Source organism: Chrysemys picta, chromosome 4, assembly GCF_011386835.1.
Source record: "Chrysemys picta bellii isolate R12L10 chromosome 4, ASM1138683v2, whole genome shotgun sequence".
Lineage (NCBI taxonomy): Eukaryota > Metazoa > Chordata > Testudines > Emydidae > Chrysemys > Chrysemys picta.
The window spans coordinates 86,061,707-86,082,502 of record NC_088794.1 but is presented as its reverse complement, the minus strand read 5'-3'; the positions used below and the strand labels follow the sequence as shown (position 1 = coordinate 86,082,502).

Here is a 20,796-nt window from a genome sequence, read left to right as displayed (position 1 = left end):
TCCCTCCTCTCTCTCTTCTGTAGAGAGCATACATTCTGGTACGGAGATTGAGGATAGGCTTTGTAAACTGGCAGCAGCAACATGCAATACAAATCTAACAAGCTGATGCATGACATTGCAGTAGAAGTGCAACTTGATTTAATCAAATTGGAAAAGGCTCGGAGGATGGCATTTTTCCAGAAGGGGAATCCTTTCTACAATCATGGAAATCTTCCAGCCCTCCAGGTCAGTCTGTAGAAAGCATATATCAATAGTTATGACTACTGAGCTGTCTTTAAGCTGACCCAGAAAAGTACAAAGGAACTCAATAGCTTGAACCAGCAGCCTGACTGGAAAGTGATGCAAACATCAGCAAAACGTACACCACACTTGCAAAAGGTTTTATTTTATCTTGATGAATAAAACTGCACCAAAGAATTCTTCAACAAACAATTCAGTATCTAAAAGCACCACTTTAAAGTATCCCCAAATTTATAGTACAATTTTGTTTGACCTTCAGATAGAGACTGAAGTCTGCTAGACAGATCATTTTTGCTGATCCTGTTGTTTATTTCTAATGAGATTTTACTGTAACTTATTTTTTAAAGCAGGTAACCTCTTCTGTGACACAAACCATTATATCAGCAGTTTGAAACTCATGCAGTTAGATCATTCAGTTACGCTACTTAATCTGGAAAACAAGTAACAACACAGACAGCATGCAGCATCACCTACCATTCTGCAACAGGATCAGTGGCATTTGCAAAACTGAACTGGAGCATTTAGCAGAGATTTAATTATCAAGGTGCTGTCATTCTACAACTTCCAGAGCTCGTTACAGATTTCCTGGACCATCTCCACAGAGTTCTCTTTTGTACTAGTCTCATTCACTCAAATGAAGCTCTCAATATCTGTTGGTTATTTCCTATTCTTTTTGTTAACATGTTGGCAGATTACAGTGATTAGGGTTACCATATTTCAGCAAGAAAAAAAGAGGACGGGAGGAGCCCCGCCCTAGCCCCGCCCCTGCCCCTCCCACTTCCCGCCCCCCCAGAACCCCCAACCCTCCCCCCGTTCCTTGTCCCCTGACTGCCCCCTCCTGGGACCCCTGCCCCTAACTGCCCCCCAGGACTCCACTCCCTATCTAAGCCTCCCTGCCTCTTGTCCCCTGACTGCCCCAACCCTTATCCACACCCCCACCCCCAGACAGACCCCTGGGACTCCCACGCCCCATCCAACCACTCCCCACCCCCTGACAGCCCCCCCCAGAACTCCCAACCCATCTAAACCCCTCTGCTCCCTGTCCCCTGACTGCTCCGATCCATCTCCCCACCCCTGCCACCTGACAGCCCCCCCCAGAACTCCCAAACACTCCCCCCCTGCTCCTTGTCCCCTGACTGCCCCCTCCTGGGACCCCTGCTCCTAACTGCCCCCCAGGACTCCACTCCCTATCTAAGCCTCCCTGCCTCTTGTCCCCTGACTGCCCCAACCCTTATCCACACCCCCACCCCCAGACAGACCCCTGGGACTCCCACGCCCCATCCAACCACTCCCCACCCCCTCCCCAGAACTCCCAACCCATCTAAACCCCTCTGCTCCCTGTCCCCTGACTGCTCCGATCCATCTCCCCACCCCTGCCACCTGACAGCCCCCCCCAGAACTCCCAAACACTCCCCCCCTGCTCCTTGTCCCCTGACTGCCCCCTCCTGGGACCCCTGCTCCTAACTGCCCTCCAGAACCCCACCCCCTACCTAAGACTCCCTGTTCCTTGTCCCCTAACTGCCCCCTCCTAAGACCCCCCCCAACTGCCCCCCAGGACCCTACCCCCTACCTGTACCCTGACTGCCCAAAACTTTCTCCACTCCCCCCAAAAAGCCCCCCCCGTTTCTTGACTGCCACCTCCAGAACCTTCCTGCCCCCGGTCCCCCTTACCCTGCTGCTCAGAACAGAGTGTTGGGCTCTGTGCAGCCCAGCCGGACACATGGCTGAGCTCCCCAGCACAACAAAACCCGGTCTGGCCCTGCACAACAAAACCCGGTCTGGCCCTGCACAGTGCTGCTGGACTGGGCTGCAAGGGAGCTGCCGGCTCAGAATGCAGGGCGGATCCGGCTCCTCTACAGCTGCTCCTGAGTCCAGCCCGGGACTTCCCTGCAGCCCTCCCAGCCGCTCGCTCTGCTAATCCCGGACATTGTGAGTGCTTTACAAATTCCCCCCGGACGCTATTTTTAGCACACAAAAGGAGGACATGTCCGGGTAAATCCGGACGAATGGTAACCCTAACAGTGATGCTATTACTGTTGGAAGACTAATGAAACCACTTAAGACATTCTTACTCCTTTATGCATCAGCCATGGCTTTATAAATCCATGTTTCAAACACTGAGGGGACTCTTTTGGAGAACTGTACCAGTAAAATTTGTACATTTACCACTTTGAATTTATTGTGATGGGTGCTTTACAAATTTATGAGAGAGAGAGAGAGACAGACAGACAGGAGATTTGCATGCAAAATAGGTACTGTAGATGTATGCCTATGTATACGAAGGCAGAATTGGGTCATCTTTTTTGGCCTCCAGCTACTGTACTTGAAAACAAGACAGTTACAGGTTGAAAGGATTAAATGTTTTTTTCATAAGATCATAGATCATAGAAAGTAGAGCTGTAGGGCTGGGTACAGCCTGGGGGCCATGAGGAAGCTGGTTGCAGTGATGCTGGAGCTGGTTCTATATCAACTTCAGCATAGATCAGAGGAGCTGGAGGGCTATTCTAAACTTCACCAGCTGGCTATGAGCCCCAATTTGGGGATAGCCAGAGTATAGTATATTCCAGCCACACCCCTTTTGCACCCCTCCTCACCTCCTGTACTGAGGATTGCAGGGGGTTGGGGAAGTTAAGAATTGGCTATGCCAGTCTACACCTCCTGGGAACTTCCCCATGCTAAGGGAATTCCCAGTTTGGGAGATGGCTTGTAAAAAGCTGTTAAGTGCTGTTAGGAATTCCCCAGGTCACCTTAAGACTTCCTTCCCATTGTATAATCGCAGCAAACTCCCAGTTTTGACTGAGAGAAATTAAGAAACATTTCCTTTCCATAAAGATAAGGATGGAAGTGTGTGCCGGAGGAAAACGTCAGTAAGGAAAAGGTTATTATTTTCATGGGGTCAAGTTCTGAAGAACTTATTTTTTACTCAGCCAAATTCTCATTGAGGTCAATGAAACTTTTTTCTGAGGAAGGGCTGAAAAAGGACTTGGCCTATGGTGATTAACCCTTATTTGTCTTCTCATGTTCGTTCAGTAGAGGTGGCAGATCGCAAAATCATGGATGCAGCTGGGCATAAAGGCAAGTTATGTCACCCATTTTAGGACTATGCTGTCATGGGTCAGAAGAATGTTTTTGCATATCAGTAATCTTCCAGATGTAGAATAATGACCAGATACCATATCTAGTTCGGCCAAAGAAAGAGCTACTCCCCTTGCAGAGTGTACTTTTTAATATAAAGGGGTTTGTTTTGGCTTTTATGTTTTCCTCAGAAACCTTCACCATTCTGATGGTGGATATAGAGGCATATGGAGGCCTTCAAAATAATTTCAGCAGATTAATTGAGTTTCAGAATTCTCCAGTGTGCTCTACAATGTTCTGACAGCATTCCATTCCTCTCACCTTCTTTGTTATTTCCTTTTTGCATGTGTTCAAAATGGTGCTTTCTGTCTAGGTCACTTTCAGGGTAAAGCCTGGAATAATGATACTAACTTAGGCTACTTAGATAAAAAGGGGTTGTGTATAAATTCTGTCCTTTGTCAGATATCAGCTAAAAGGCTCAGACTTCACTAACTTCTACTACTGTCCTAACTGATGTTACTGCTAATAGGAATACTATTTCCTACCTAGAGGGAAATTTTCCTTCATTCCTCCATCCGTGGGCACAAGATGTTAGAGCTCTCAGAATGACATGCATGTTTCTGTGAAATCTTCCTAATTCTTTTAAAACATTTTTCTACATTTCAATAGTAATTTATTTTATTCCAGTATATTTATTAACTGTTTTGGCGGGTACCCATTAGACTGACACAGAATGACAGAGAGCCAACAAAGTGGGAGACAAAGGAGGTGGTGATGATAAAGGTTTCTTTACTGTGGTGGCATCATCCTGTAGAAGTCATTATGCTGTTGATGCCTGGATTCAGATCTGGTTGCGTGTCATCAGCATTTTAGTTTTCTGCTTGTGTACTTCCATCCACTGGAGATTACCTGTGAACTGTCGTGATCTTCTTGGTGACATGGGAAACTCAGGGCAAAGGCTTTGACAGTAGCGACTGTCAGGTAGTGACACACCAACTTGTGAGTCTTAGCTTTGTAGCTTGCTCTCCCAGGGCAAGTTGAAAGTGTAAAGGGTTCAAGAATTATTGAGGGCAAACCAGCTTTGATTTTCCCTGGAAGGATGGATGCAAGGCTCTGACCTTTGCCTGGATAGGGGTAGTGGATAGTGGTCTGACCAGGAAGGTTGGGTGTTTGTGGTATCTCCAAAGGCCCGTCCTAGGCTGCAGGTCAGGTCCAGTGTGAGAATCCAGAGACAGCCTGACAGAATCTCATGGTTTCCATGTGAACCAGGAGATTAAATACTAAGTTATTCCTGATCTTTGAACTGAAGCTGAGATCAGCAACCCTTGAGGATTCCAGCACAATACTTACCAGCAGGTGCCTTAGTTCTTTCAAAAAGTTAGCAGGGTTTTCACCTACGAGTCTTGAGACCATTAAGACTGTTAAGTTCTTTTTTGTCCTTTTCCGCACAGACAATATGGATGGATTCAAATGTTTTCATTTCTGAGGTGGAACATTTTCAGCTGTGGTTGGAAGGGAATGTTACTGATGATTGATACTACATGAAGTAATAACACCAAAGAGGTTGCTGGCACTAAGAAAGATGACAGTGCACAGGTGGGTCTAAGACTAGACATGGTGCCAAAGTTGATGTTCTTCCAGAGCCCTCATGCAAGATGGGATAGATGCCATACACTCAGAGATGGCTGCAAGACAAAAATGGGGCTGATAATTTAATCAGTGCCAAGTTCTTCAAAACAACAGACAACGGCACAGAAGCCTCCTCATAGTCTAATACATGGCAACCGGACAGAGTTTCTTATAACTGTTTCTTACTTTATAATAATTTGTGTAAGGATTAAGATTTGAGTATGAATACAAAGATAGAGGGTCAAATTCATCCCTGATGTGAGTGGGTGCAACTTCCATTGAAGTACATGGGAGATATATGGTTATGCCAGCAATGAATTTGGTCCTTAGAAACTGTCAGATCACAGAAGCTGGAATAATGAATTTGAGACCATTCACACTGGACCCAAAGCCTCAGTGTTAAGGGTTTCTCCTGTAAGAGAACATCAAAACACCTCTCCTGATTAACTTGAGTTCAAGGTGTTTAAAACAAAGAAAAAAACATACACACAAGGCTACACACTTCTCTTCAAGGCAAAAACTGATATGAAGAGTGTTGCTCATATACAGACATTTTGTATGAACAAAAAAGATATTTTTGAAACCTCTCCTTGTCAGCAGCCATTTCTTAAATAGACCTTTACGTATGAGGAGAAGTCATAGGAAAAGTTACAGGGTTTTTTTTTGTACATAACATAACATTATACAAGTAAGCTTAATAATTACAGTTTACTAAAAATAAGTAGTGAAAAGGGGGCGAAAGAGAAACTAGATTTTGCCTAAGGCCAGCTGTTCAGAGTTTCACTGATAGGCATCAAATCAATGTAGGGAGTTGGAGATGCTTTATAATTCCTAGGCGACATTATCTTGTGTGGCCAGATCTGCATAAAGAAGAGTGCGTATGTAGTAGGGGAGAAATGAGGAGGGCCTGTCTCATGGCCCTCCTTAGAAGCTAACTGTTTATAAGAGTTCTATAGGCTGGTGGACCTGATAAAATAATCGGCCACACCCAGTTCAGTTTATATTTCTTACCTCGGGGTTCTGTTTATTCTTTAACTTGGGAAAACTGAACAATAACAAAAAGCAACAGTCCTGTTCTTAACTGAGATGGTGAGGCCTGCTGGCCTGTGATAGCTTAATGGGCTGGACCTTCCCCATGGTGGGTGTTTAGGGCTTGCCTGCCTTCTTGCAGCCTTCTGCTGCAGCCACAAGAGAGTGTACACCCAGCCCTCTCCTGGTTCCAGGCAGCCTCATGTAGCTGAGGCCTTTCTTTATATTCCCTATCTGGGAATCATCAAACCTAATCACTAGATGTTGTCCAGCTCCATCAAATGAATCCCAGCAACTGCCTGTTGGGCTCCTCTGTAGAACAGGATTGGCTGCTCCCTGGGCCCCCTGGCCCTTAAAGGGGAAGACCATGCTGCTACAGTTTTGAGATATGCACAACATAGTGAGAGATTCTGATAGGATTGATCTGTTCAGGTAATTTTATGAGGAGAACCTAGAGCTATGATAATCTTGCTTAGCAAGTGCAGATACAAGAATAGTGGGTTGTTGAATTCATCCACATCATCTAAGGGCTAAGGATATTATTCTTGAGCCAATTATGAGTGCAGAGAAGATGTGTCTTTTCTGTGAGATTTTCATATGATGTGCAGATACCTTGTAATCAGAAGGAATGGCTACTAGCTAATTAAGGGCCCAGCCCTGCAGCCTTTACTTATAAAAGTGGTTCCCTTAACTTTCATGAGGCTACTCACAATTAATAGTTTCAGGCCTGGAGTTTTAGTGCTTTTCATGAGTTTTCTAATTATTTCTGATTTCTTGGCTCTATAAGTAGAATTTAAAATTATGCTAAAGGTTCTCTTTTGTTAACAGAAGCTATGATAGGTTGCTCTTGCCATCTTTTATCACCGTCTATTGTAAACCCCGTATATGACAAGAATATAATCATCATTCACCTTGCATTACACCTCTACCCCGATATAACGCTGTCCTCGGGAGCCAAAAAATCTTACCGCGTTATAGGTGAAACCGCGTTATATCGAATTTGTTTTGATCCACGGAAGTGCGCTTTACCGCATTATATCCAAATTCATGTTATATCAGGTCGTGTTATATCGGGGTAGAGGTGTATTTCCTAATCCAGACTCCAAATAAGATCCAATATATGACAGTATATGTATTTCAGGGCAGAAACTACCCTGGATAGTTCCATGGACTCCATAAGATCTAAAATCGACCTACTGGAGTAATTATCAGCATGGGCATGATAATGAGTGGCATGATATGGATGTGATTATGACTAAAGAGTTGTAATAATGACTTCAGTGAAGTAGCACCCTTCTGGAATGCCTCCATACCACATCATTTATTCCTAACTTGCACTATCTTTAAAAGGTAAACTCCTGAAGGATAAAGTTGTTTCCTGGTATGGGTGAATAATATCAGCATTCTCAGTACTAGCAGAATGTGAAACAGTTGCAATACCATTAACTTTATCAAAGTCTTGGGTGCCATATGGACCAGTGCACTGGTGCATAAACATTCAATTTGGTGCTAGCAGTCCTCAGCACCAGCGTGGCAGCAGTATCTAACTTCTTAACCAGCGAGGATAAAATGCTATTTAGTATAACAATAACTGGTATTTTCCATGCTCAAAGTTTTGCACAAATAGCCTCTAGTTTTCCCTGCCTGTGCTGGCATGCATGTGCCTGAACGTTTCAAGTGTTTTTAAAAATGGTGCTCACCAATCTGGTAGGCCTGTCTCCGCTGTGTTCTGGAAGCTCTGTGTCCCTTCTTCTTTAAAAGCATCTGGCTTCCTGAGGGTAAAGGAAGCAGAAGGGGAGTAAAGAGCCTAGGAAGAGGAGAGGCTCCTGGGGAGAAAGGAATGGTCTAGGTCCAGCCACATTCCCCTGAGTGGCTCAGAATGTTCAAAGGGCTGCTCACATGGATGAAATGTGAAGAAGCCATGGAAGCATTTGAGGACTTTGAGCATGCCCATCTGCTAGCAACAGTGCTGCTGAGCATAATGAGCATGTTTTGTTTTCTTCCAGAGTCTAGGAAGAAACATCTTCACTCTTGACTTCAAGAGAAATCAAAATGAAGGGTGCTAAGCACACAAATTTTTGTGAAGGACCTCAGAAAATGGACAATCTTTGGAGAAGGCCTCCAACTAAATAGTTAACTCTCACATGCCTAGTGGAGGCATACAAAGGTAAAATAAGAGGAAGGGGAAAGCAAACTTTGGGTCAGACCTAAAGTTTTGTAGTTTGTGCACTGAATTGCCATGCAGGAAACCTAACTTGTTCCTCAGGAAATGGGTTCAAAGGCATGTAAATGTCATGTTCTTGATTGCAAAGAAGAAAGGTGCAGTATCCATCCTGCTTCTCTACCTTAGTGATTGATTACAGCACCACTTCATTCTCATAGGAGTCTGTCTAATCTCCTCTACTCAACTATCGGATACAACTGCTGTTATGAGGGAGAAGGACTAATAGAGACAAAAGTATCCAGAATGAAAGGTAGCTGGTTTTAGGACCCAATTTGAACCAGCTGATGTCTTACTTTAAATTGCTACCTTATGGAGGTAGTGTTCCTATTACCATGTACCTGGTCAAGTCAATTTGGCTGGGAAACCCTGTTTTCAGATGCTTGGGACCCTCTGTGCTACAAATATAAAACAAACCAAAGTCCATTTTTTACTCTGTGGTATCAGATGACAGATGAGTACATTTCATTTCCCTCACAAAGAAAAGTACTTTTAATCTCTCTCTCTCTCCCCTTCTTTTTTAAGACCATTAACTTGATAATGAAATCTTTAAAATGCATCTTCTGGAATATTAAAATAAGATGTTTGAAACCAAAATGGACACAGCAACCATAAGAAATTGTTTTGCAACCCTTGAACAACAAGAAGTTTAATACTTTTCAGGGGCCAAGGGATGCTGCAAAAGAATATGGCAGATATAATCCATCTTCTCAAAGATTTTTTTTCAGGTATATTGACTTAATGATATGTAGCTTGTCCTCATTAGCCATTCCAGCAAAGATTTCTGTTATATATGATCAGATACTTGCTAAACAATGTCAGCATGCATGAAAAAAATCCTGAAACTAAGCTGTTCTGAAAAACTAGTAGTCTATACATCTAGACTTCAGTTTCTCTTCGACAGCCATCCTTGAAGAAGGCTTTAGTCTTAGTGTTTTATTTCTTATTCCATTGCTTTTGTCAGAGAGCAACCTGTACTTTCATTTCTAGACGTAGGCTCAATGCAGCTCAGGAGGTGGGGGAGGAATGCTGTAATAAGCCACCTTCAAAGTTCCCACCTGATCCTGGTCACTGCTCCAGTCTCCAGCATTAAGGAGAGCAGCGTCAAGAACCAAATTATTTTTTTTTCAGTGGGGTTGCTAAATTGTCTATAGAATATTCTGTTCGCAGTGTTGTTGTAGCTGTGTTGGTCCCAGGATATGCTGTAGCTATCTTGGTCTCAAAGCAACCATTCTATACCTGATCTTTTAATACTTGTCCTTAAGGGAAACCTGCACAACCCCTCAAAAGGTGAACCTGGAAACTTAAATTCGTAACTGTGCTAAACACCAAAAATCATGGACTTAACAGGGACATTGGTTTTATGGATCATTACAATTTGAGAACCACAAAATTGGTTATAAGGGAATCCAAAGCATCTTTTCATAGGCCAAGAAGTTTTAAATTAATTTGAAACAGAGCATTTAAAAAAACCCAAAATCTAATTTCCAGTATTCTATCCTTCTAAATAATTGCCATATTATTCATCAATGGTTAACCCTCTCAGTGCTGATCTTCTGAACCTGGTGTACTACTATCTATTATCCATTAACGTATGATTGAAATCAATGGAATGTTAGTATATATAGATACTATATTCCATAATGCAGCAGAAGCATTCTGCCTGGTAGATACAGAAGCAGTCAAATGGGTAAGGAAAGAAGTTATTTGCTGTTAAAATATCCTAAAGTCATCATTTAAAAAAAAATTAACTTGCAACATTGCTTTAATGTAATAACATTTTTCAACTAGAAGCAATTAAAGGGCTTTGTGTTACTGTCCTCAAAAACAATTTAATACAATGACTGTAATTATGCTACACTATTTAAATAGGTCAAGATTAGAAACGCTTGACAGAGGTGTTTGGAAACTGATATTTACAGTCTCAGGAAAAAGGAAAGAGCGAGAAAGGAAAAAAAAGAGGAATTTTACTCTGCGTTTAGCCCTATCAGCTTTCACCTCATAATCTAAATATGACTGCTTTTTTAATGCAATAGCTGATCCTTGCATAATAGCTACTAGAAGGAAAGAATGTTACTGATTCTCGGATCCTAGAATTAATTTGCAGGGCTGACAGTTAGAAAAACAGCTTTATATTGTAAACAGAACAAATCTGATCTGGCGTCATTGAGAGAGAAAAAACACTGAACCTCACCATACCATTTTTGCAGTCACTTTTTGTTAAGGACAAGGCTATGGGCAGGGAGGCTAGCCTAGTGGTTGGAGGAGAAGTCACCAAGCTGAGTGGTCAGCACCTGAATCAGGAGCCAAGTTATCAAGCCCAGGGAATGAGCAACGGCTGAGAGCCAGGAATCAGGAACCAAGTGACAGAGCTGAGGTCAGAAGCCAAATACCAAGTCCAGGGAGCAAGCCAGAGGCAAGAACCAGGAATCAGGAGTCAAAGGTCAGAGCCAGACTATCAGCCAGAGCAGGGACAGGAGTAGAGACCGGGAGCCAGGGGAGGAAACCAGGACTGCAAGCCAGGAACAAGGAGCATGGGACAGGAGCAAGGAAGGCACTGACAGCAGGATCAGAAACACAGCTGCAGGCATGGAATACTGTTGAACAGCCAGAGACCCAGACCTGCTGCAGTATTTGAGAAAGTGCCTGCTAGAGTCTTCAGCCAATCAGAAGTCCAGATTCATTAGCTGAATCAGCTAAGGGCAATGAGCTGGGTCTGGGTTCAGCTGTGGGTCCCTGACACTTTTCATGGGAGAACTTCACTTTCAGTTTTTTGAAGTTGTGAGACAGTATACTCTGGAGTGTAGGAGTGGAAGTCAAGAAGTCTTGAGTTCTAGTCATGAGACTGTCCCTGACTTTGTTGAGTGAGGAAAAGAGGTAAAGTGGGAATTCATCTAATATGATTTTATTAGCTCAGAAGAAAGTAGAGAATGCACCACAGTCAGATAGGTCCTTAGATTACTTCTGCCAGAGAGGGAGTGGGTGTTATTTTGTTTTATGTGGTAATTTCACAATCTTGGACATGAGAAATACTACACTAAAACTGGAAAACCGTGCTATGCTAATTTGTTTTGTTTTTTTACTTGAACTATCAGTACCCGTTTCAGTGCAGGCTAATAGAGCTTCTGGTAATTTCTCAGCAGGCTGCTTTTTCATATTTCTTCTCTACTCCTTTTTGCCAGGTTTTTCAAATTAATCTTTTCTTCTCTACAAGAAGGAAAATATAATCTCAAGTAATCTTTTCTACATCAGATGGTTTTGCACCTTCATTCTTGTGAGAAAACCTTTTAACTGTCCCCTCAAATTCCTACTTAACTACTTTGTTCCATCTAATGGACACCATACATAAAAATTTCAAAACTGCCTAAATGATTTAGGAGTTTGTCTCATTTTCAAAAGTGAAAGTCAATGGAACTTAGGTTTCTAAGTCCCTAAGTCACTTTTGAAAATGGGACTTAGGCTCCTAAGTAATTTGGTGGCTTATGAAAATTTTACGCCATGCCTCAAAAGCAGATTGGAGTTGTGGTTTTTTTCCCCATCATGGAGGTGTAACAGCTAAAATTATAAAGATTCATGGTACCATCAAATATAACAAGAGTGGTACCTTCCTCACTATTTGCTTGCTGTTTGATGCTGTGCTGTGCTCTTCAGAAACAGTTGCTAATTCAGGGAGAAATTCATGCCTGTGTGAGGACCATCAAAATGACTGGTCCTCTTTATAGGTGAAAATTTCACCCTCAGTGAGTGCCACATTGGATAGTTTGTTACCTGCTATAGAAGATAACCTGTTGCACAGGAATCTCAGTTTTAGAAGCTCTTTTATTTCTGACCTTTAGATGTTGCTCTGTGCTTTCAGGTTCAAGTACACACATTAAAACAAGATGGGTTGTCACATAAACAGAGAGGAAGGGATGACATCAGAGTGACATTTGCAATAAAGTTTGGACTAATGATCATGAAAAAGTTGTGATATGTACAAAACATTTACGCTTGGAAAGGAAAATGTTCTGGTTGACAGGGCTTAATGGAAGAGGGAGCCTCCATGTTTCATAGAATCATAAAATGTAGAGTTGGAAGGTACCTCAAAAGATTGTCTAGTCCAGCCCCTTGCACTGAGACAGGACCAAGTATACCTCCTAGACCATCCCTTACAGGTGTTGCTGTAACCTATTGTTGAAAACCTCCAATGACAGGGATTTCACAAATTCCCGTAGAAGCCTATTCCAGCACTTAACTATTTTTATAGTTAGAAAGATTTTCCTAATATCCAATGTAAAATCTCCCTTGCTGCAGATTAAAGTGATTATTTCTTGTCCTATCTTCAGTGGACATGGAGAACAACTGATCACCATCCTCTTTGTAACAGCCTTGAACCCTCAACTTTTTTCAAATTATTACTGGGTTTGGATATCCCTGGATGCTTTAACTTATGACTGAAATCTATAAAAACAATGTTGTTTGAGCAGATCTAGAAGTGAAGACACTTCTGTAGAAACTAACAACTCAGCACTTGAATTCCTGCCTCTCCACTAGGTCTAACAGATGGTAGTAGCCTTTGTTTAATTATACTCATAAATATCATACTATTTGGAATACATATTTAATTTTGTCTTATGTGGACATCAGACTAATATTTAGTGCAGACAAGATCCTACAGTTCTGCTGCCACATTCTGTATGTATGCTTAACACCAGGGTGATATATATTCCAAAGTGACAAGTGCCTTAAAATGTCACACACACCCCTGAGTGATCTTCATGGTCTGTGAATTAAAATTTTGGTAATTATATGCATCAGACACAGCTACAAAAGGTTTAGACCTCCTGGATGGCAAGCGTAACATTCAGGTAGACTAAAATCCTGGTATGAGTCAGGCCTTGGTATTCTTTCTAAAACACAGAAGGAGCTTTTTCAAAGCTTTTCGTTCTGGGGATATCATTAAGTGATGCTGTCATAATAGCAATGATGATTTTTAAGATTTAGATGTCCCTTGGGAGCTTTATGTCAAAGAATGTGTCATTACAGAACTATATCATCAGTGTGGAAATAATTACTTCTGACACACAAAAAACCTATATGTTGATTCTTCACACAAAGTAAAAGAAAGACAGGCTGCCTCTGAATTTATGACTATTCTGATAATAAATGTGTGCAATATTTTTCAGCAATTCAACAAGATGCATTTAATGTAAAGTTTATGAAGTGTCTGATGAAATTCTGTAGCAATTCCCTCTCTATCTATTATGAATCTTCATGATTGCAGGATAAAAATACAGATGAAAGCAATTAACATTACACAGCTGCTACAGTGTAAAATGATCAGGGGAAACAACAGTTAGGGAAAGAACCCATAGAAGGGGCAAATTTATCATGTAAACAGAAGGTAAACAAGAGAGGTAAACAACAGGAAAGGAAATTAAACTCACCAGGCACAGAGGCTAAGATTCAGAGGTCCATCAGTAAACTATTTTAAAGGGGCTCCCTCAGAAGAACTTCTAAAAATGGAGCGTGGTTATGTTAAAAAAAACCCTTTGCAACACTGGCCTAATTTATTGCACATTTCTCCAGGGCTAAGCTGTACAACTTTTACAGAAAGTAAATACAAGGAAGGCCATGAACAAAACTTTTAAAAGCAGCAAACACACACAAAAATTCCATGATAAATAATTAATGGAGATCAGCTACTCAAAACAAAGATGCACATATTTTTAATAATAGTTTTCCACAGAATCAGATGACAATTTCATAGATTATGAGCAAATTAAATGCAACTATAAGCCTGGTTTGACCCTGTTCATGCAGAATAAAAGAGTCAAAAGTAATATTTGTATATCACCTTCAGCATGAAGGTCACCCTTAGACTATATTAGCAAGAAGTGGATCTGGGAAACCAGAGGGCTGGAGATGTAGGAAACCAGGTCAAGAACAAAAGATAAAGAATTCTAGGCTTCTGACTTTGTTGCTGTGTGCTCTGTGTTTGGGCTTGTCTTGCAGGAATTTCTTTTCATTCTGCCTCACCTCTTAGAATAACTTTTGAAATGTCTGCTCCTCAAACAATATGGTTTCATATATTGGGAGGGAGGCTTAGCTTTTAGCCTAGGTTCAGCCCCACTTCATTCTCCAGGCTGGTTCTTCTTCTCTTGTATTCCAGACCTCCTGGACTTTCACTGCAGATAGATGTGTTTTGTGAATTGATATTTTGATTTTTTGCATACCAAGCCTTATAAGTAGGCCAAGAGAATGGACACAAACAATGGAGAGAAGCTCAGAAATTGTTTTAACAACATTGAAATAAATAATGAAAATAAATAAAATGTAGGTATAGATTTGAAGTCAAAAGATAGAGTAAGTGGCAAAGTACTCAGTGTGGCTTTATGTCCAATTTTGAGTGGACCATTGAAAACTCCACAAGTGATAAGAATGATTTTAAAGTGCACCTAAGTGCTCTGCAGTGACCATCATGATATTCAAGCATCTCCTGATCCTTTCAAATATTTGACTGGAATGTGCATACATGCACCGTATAGTATTGGGCTATGGAGAAGCTGCCAACAGGAATATCCTTAACCTGGATGAGCTATTTTGTTAAATTAACACCTGTGAATGGTTCATAAAATTGAGATAAAAGAGAAAAATACTTACCTGAAAAACTGTTTCTCTGCAGATATCATTCCAAAAGGATTCTCACTCTTGATTTTTAGCTTAGTATGAGGTTGGTAGAACTTCTACAGTCCTTAAAGAATTCTGATCGTGGAGAGCACCATTAACAAGTTATATTAGGATCTGTGCCCCCTGCTGCATGTTACGTGCCAAACCCTGCAGTATATTAATGTTGTCCTCTAAACCTTCCAATCAGTTCCTTCAATCGCATAGAAAGTGAAGCTCCCATGATGATAAGGTAATTCAAAAATTATTCAAGTTAAAAAAGTATGCCCCAGAAAAAAGAAAAAAAAACAATTAGGTGTAAGCAGGGAAAACACTTAAAGAATATAATTCCCAAAATGTGAAGGGAGAATTGTGTCACAATAATCTCTTAAAAGAAGCAGATGGAATTTCCTCTCTATAAAGATATCTCCCAGTATTTTTATATATATATAAACCGTAGACTTTAGCTATGAGGGAACCGAGGCTTTAACTAGATCAAATAAACACATTAGAGGTGTATTTGCCTTGTCTACATTAAGCTATTAACATGTGTTAGCTAACTCATCAAAATCCTGCTCTAAACAAGGCCTCTGAGACAGACAGTAGTCACAATCTTGCCTAGGACCAAATGTGCCTTGACGTGGCCTTCCAGGGTTAAGTCAGAGCAGGTCATTACAAAAGGAAACACACTCAAATACCCATGTAGACACTGTTTTCTTGGTAACAGCACTGCACCATGAATTAGCATAAAATGTTTTAAAAAAACCCAATTGGGTGGTTTTCTAAAGTAAATTGTTTGACCCTAGTAGAAACCCAAGGACATTGACAAATATACAGAAAAAGCCTCCCCAGGATGGGCATTTGGTGTGGAAATAATGTTATAAGGACAATAGGCTCATTTAAGTGGAATAAAGTTATTTGGTGAGGAATCTCAGATGAGTCCACAGCATCAAATAATAAAAATAAAGTTCAGTAGTCATTCTCTAGATCTGGAAGCTCAGTAATTCTTTAGGCTGTACTAACTGCGTCCAGGGCTGATCAGAGTGGAGAAAAGGGAGAACAATTGTACTGGGGCCCTGCACTCTAGGGCCCTCTCAAAATGTCTGTAAGTAGGTTGAAATGGAAGGAGGTGGGGATCCACCAAACATGATGTACCGGGGCCCCAAATTTCTCTTGATGGGCTTGACTGCCTCCAGAAAAATGACTTTCCAAGTATCAAACTCAGTGGTTGAAACAGATCTTCATCAGCGTAGTCAGGATCATATTATTATCCCAAGACGCAAGGAGCTTTTTAATGTGTCAAGCCCCTCATGAACTTGAGAGTAAGGGGCTGCAGAGACACTTGTTTACCTTTGACTGAGAGGCCTAAAATGCGGTGAGACATATCTGGATGGAGTTTACTTTGTTTTAAGCTAGGTTCTGACAAACAACTTTTGTGCTTGAAAAGTAAAGAGGTTCCCCAGGGACAAATTATATCACATTGCAAATCTTTTTTTCTATTTGGAATCGTAGGTCCTTGCAAAAGGTTTCCATGATGGCAGGAGGACATGAATCACCTGCTTAGACACAATGTGTATATGAAGCTCTACCCTGTCAGGACAAGGGCTTCCTGATTGGGATCGAATGAGGCACAATGGTTTTGCATGATGATCTGAGGTCAGAATCTCAGTTTGATGGAATCCCCTTTAGCCAATAGCAAAAGATTTTAGAATCAGACCTGTTTGGGAGAGTATGGGACTAAAAGGAAAATTAAGCGTTTCTCTCTTCTTAGGTTTGCCAGAACTGGTGCTACCAGAGGGACTGATGGGAAGGTGTTCAGGAGCTTCATTATCAGAGGATGGAATCCACTGCTAATGCAGTTTCTTTTTGGTGCCATGATGAGAACACTGGCGGTTTCTTGTTTAAGTGGGTGGCACCTCCAATATCCCTAGTTGGTGGAAGAGCTGATCTGCCACTTCCTGATCCAGAGACCGCTCAGGAGGATCTGTTACAGACTAACTCAGCCTGTGTGTCATTTTCTTCCGTCAGGTACGGAATGTGTGATCTGGTGCCTTCTGGCTTGGTTATGTAAAGTATGGTGATGCGATGTCCATTTGAACAAGTGCCACCTTCTGGGATATTAGGTTTCTGATCTACATGATCCGACTTATGTCCAAATCATTTATGTGCAGTTGTTTCTGTAGAGATCAGCTTACCTCCTTGTAGAGTCCCTTTGTGTTAGCTCCCCATCTCAGGCTGGAAGCACTGATGGTCACTGTGATTTGAACAGGAGGGTTTTGGAAGCCCATTCCTGTTTGAAAACTGCCTTGGATTTCCACCAGGCCAGACAGGTCCACAGGAGATCCATTATCTGGATTTACCTGGATGCAATGTGAAAGTCTTTGTGAGGCTTGCTTCCACTGGGATCTCAAGATCCACTGTGGTTACTGCATATGGAGTTGTCCTATGAATACAGCTGTGTTTTCTAGAAACAATATTCATATAGTATGTTTCAAACTGTGACCTGCTGACTCATCCATATCCTTTCTGCCAGATTGGTGATATCCTGGATCCTGTGTTGGGACAGGGAGGTTTTGAGTTGAGTTGTTTCTAGCAGGGTTTCTAGGTACCAGTTGTCTGCTGGGGACAAGTTGGGGCTTTGGGTAGTTTATTGTGAACCCTACTAACTCCAAAGCAGTGGTGATAGCTATTAATCTTTTGATACACTAGAGAATGGTGTCCTTCATCAGCCAATCATCCAAGTTGGGGAACACATTAATTCCCATCCTGTGCGGTTAGGCCATGACAACTGCCAAAGACCAGCCCATACTGGTCTAAAAGGCAAATACATAAAATAGGTTATGCTGTTTCCTTCAAGAAATATGAGGTACTTCTGTTGCTTGGGAAATATTTCTGTGCGCAGGTCAAGGTCCTAAGTACACTGCTGTTCATGCTCCCATAGAAGAGGCTTTGGGGCTCGCAGGGTGACCATTTCTCTTTGACTACATAGCTATTCAGTTCCTTGAAATTCAAGTTAAGCTAAAGTCCCCAGATTTGACTATCAAGAAGCACTTGAAATAAAACCCCTTATTCTTATCACCTCATGGTGAAAATCTGAAGGCTTTCTCTTCCAGGACAGATTGGATTTCCTGCATCATCTTTTCCTGATATAAAGGAGCCAAAGAGCATTTTAAGATGGGGTTGGGGGTGGGAAAATTTGATCTTGTAGCCCCAAAGAACAATGCTCATGGCCTATGTGTCAGAAGTGACCAGGGCCATCATGGGTAAAAGGCTCCAGGTCAACCTCTGACAAATAGGTCCTGGCAGACTACTGGTAATGATAGGTTAACTAAATGCTCCAGAATCCTTCAAAAACCCTTTGGGTTTTGATGCTTGCTGAAAGAGACTGCTGAAGCCAAGTGTCCTGTGCAGGGGAAACTGAGCATCCTTGAAGCCATATGTTAATCTGAGACCTGGGTTTTAAAGTGGAGACTTTCCGTTTCCTCCCTTGAACAAGGGACCGAACAGAGAAAACACAGGTCCAAGAGAACCCAATACAGCCATTGTTTCCTTTGTCTTCTGCAGTGAGGTTCCATTTGATCCCCAAAACAAATTCTCTCTAGTGTATTGTAGATCCTTTGGCTCTCTCTGGACCTTTTTATGGAATTCAGAGGTCAGCAGCAAAGCAAACTTGTGGGCATCCACCTCTAGGCAGTGAAATCATACCACTCACATCAAAAGCTGCCCAAGCTAAATCTACACCTTTCTGGATTAGATTACAGGAAGGATTAAGAGAAATGACCAGAGTAAAGGCTTTCTTTGATAATTTCATCTGACTGTTGGCTATGAAGCCTTGGCAGTACATGATCTGAAGGGTTGTAACCATAGATTGGTAAACATTTATTCTGAATGAATCCAAAGGCACAGCATTGGATTCCAGGGTGCAGTACTGTAATTCAACTAAAAATCATCCATCTTGGATTTATGTTGGAAAAACTAGGGAAAGGTAGTATCATCCCATGAAGAGTTACCTTCTTGGTGCTCCTCCATACAGAATATGTATTTGGCATCAGATGAATCCTCCCGTGCATTTGATTTCAGACAGCTCTTTACTGAAATCTCCAGATTCTCTAACAACCCCCTCCCACATACATATTCATGTCCAGAGACTGGGCTGATGATTCCAGAGACTTAGTATATACTCAGCCGCCATGATCAGTCATAAACTTCTATGAGGCTGCCACAAAGTGCTGTGTACCAGCTGAGCATTCCTCTTGCCCTGTATCAGCAGGTGTAGGATCTCTTGGCACAGCTGGACCTTTTTTTGTACTGAGGCACAAGCTTGCATCCTGAGAATTGGTGCTCCTGACATGGAAGCTCTGGATTTCACATTGACACATCTAGAACCTTTTGCACCAAAGGCTGCGAACATTTCTGCTAGAGCTCTCGAAAGCAGAACTCTCCTAGTTAGAACCAAGGAGAAATTATTGTCAGATGAATAAAAGGACTTGATCACAGAAGTGTAACAGCAGTCAAAACAGAGAGCTCACTGGAGGACGGCACTGAAAAACTTTCTGCATACTCGGATGCATTTCTGGAATTCTGTTTTAGCAATATCCCACAGTCAAGAGTGGGGCCTTGTCCATAAGATAGTGATTCAAGAAATCTGACAAAAAGTTAACCTCTAAATTAATCTCAATATGGAAAATAAACTGTGTGACAGACACCTTCTTAAAGATCAGGAACTGGAATTTCTGTAGCATATATTCCCCAGATGCAGGTTCTTGCCTTATTAAATACAGTGTGCTTATATCCATGATGAGGCTGCATGAATAGATACCAAAACACTTCACCATTCAAGTGCTGGTTTTGTTATCCTGTCCCAATTTATACTCAGCCCAAACTGGAGAGAGTAGAGGCAATGGTAGAATTGTACAACAAGAGGAAGACTAAACAAGACAAACATCTCTCATTAAAAACATCCTTATCAGACTATTCCTCTTACTACTAGGATGGGGCTTGTTAAACTCTATACTGGGAAGAAAAATAAAAATACTCCTCTTCCAAAATGAGCACCCTCACAATGCTGTAGCACTTGAAGTGAGCTGCATAGTGAATGTAGCTTGTGCCATGTTTTCTTTCCCCACTGCTGCGTTAAACTGCAACACGTGAACATGAAATGACAACAGATGGAAATCTTTATTAACACGTGGTACTTACTTATCTCCCACAATTCCCAAGTTGATTGTTGGGTAGCCGTGTTCTTGAATTGTAGCTAGGAGAGTTGAACGGTTACTGTCTCGGATCTTTCCTGGTAAGAGGTCATCCTCAGGATTCAACAACTATAAAACAGAGCCACATTACCAGTCAGTCTCTTCAGAGTGTTATGTGCCTTTGCTCATGGGAAACTTCTTGCTTTTGAAGTGGGATATGGTTCCTGCTGACAGACACCTATGACAAGTCAATCAGAGTGTGTCTGTAAATAGGTTCTGTGAATTCAGACTATGCAGCAATTTAAGCCAAAAAGATATGTGGCTGAGACACTGGCAAAGCAAAATAATAAGTTTTTCTAGGATTCTCTCTCTTAAATTGTTTCAGTGCATCCATGTCTGCAAACCCTCTTTTCATGGGGTATCAGGCTTCCAACCCCACGCAGTATAAATCAAATCACAAACTCTAAATTTGTAACTATTTCCAGGTTGATGGACAGATCTGCTTGTTCTTATCTTACTGAAACTTTAAGGATCTGTGTTGATGCTGCAGTGACCAAGAATAATAAAGTCTAGTGTCTACTCACTTTGAAAGACACATTTTAAATGTGGAAACATACAGTAGCCTAACAGATGAAAACATAAGCACAGCTTCAAATGCCAACCATGTAATTCATAACATAATATCTATTTTAGATGGAAAAACGGTGTTATTTTTAAGGGATAGAAAGCTGGCACTGATGATAATGATCTTATATTTACATAGCA

At 41.6% G+C, this 20,796-nt stretch overlaps 1 protein-coding gene across 49 annotated transcripts in view; it reads right to left on the bottom strand.

Annotated features, from left to right (window-relative positions):
• GPHN (gephyrin) overlaps positions 1–20,796 on the bottom strand; it is a 534,893-nt gene that overhangs the window by 27,181 nt on the left and 486,916 nt on the right. For 26 of the 49 annotated variants that reach the window (XM_065592887.1, XM_065592897.1, XM_042849321.2 and 23 more), the window contains one exon: positions 20,039–20,160. In XM_065592887.1, coding sequence (XP_065448959.1) covers positions 20,039–20,160 — 122 coding nt within the window. Of the gene's footprint in view, positions 1–7,673; positions 7,746–20,038; positions 20,161–20,796 lie in introns of all 49 variants that reach the window. The other 23 variants (XM_065592862.1, XM_065592866.1, XM_065592878.1 and 20 more) reach the window with 1 other exon arrangement.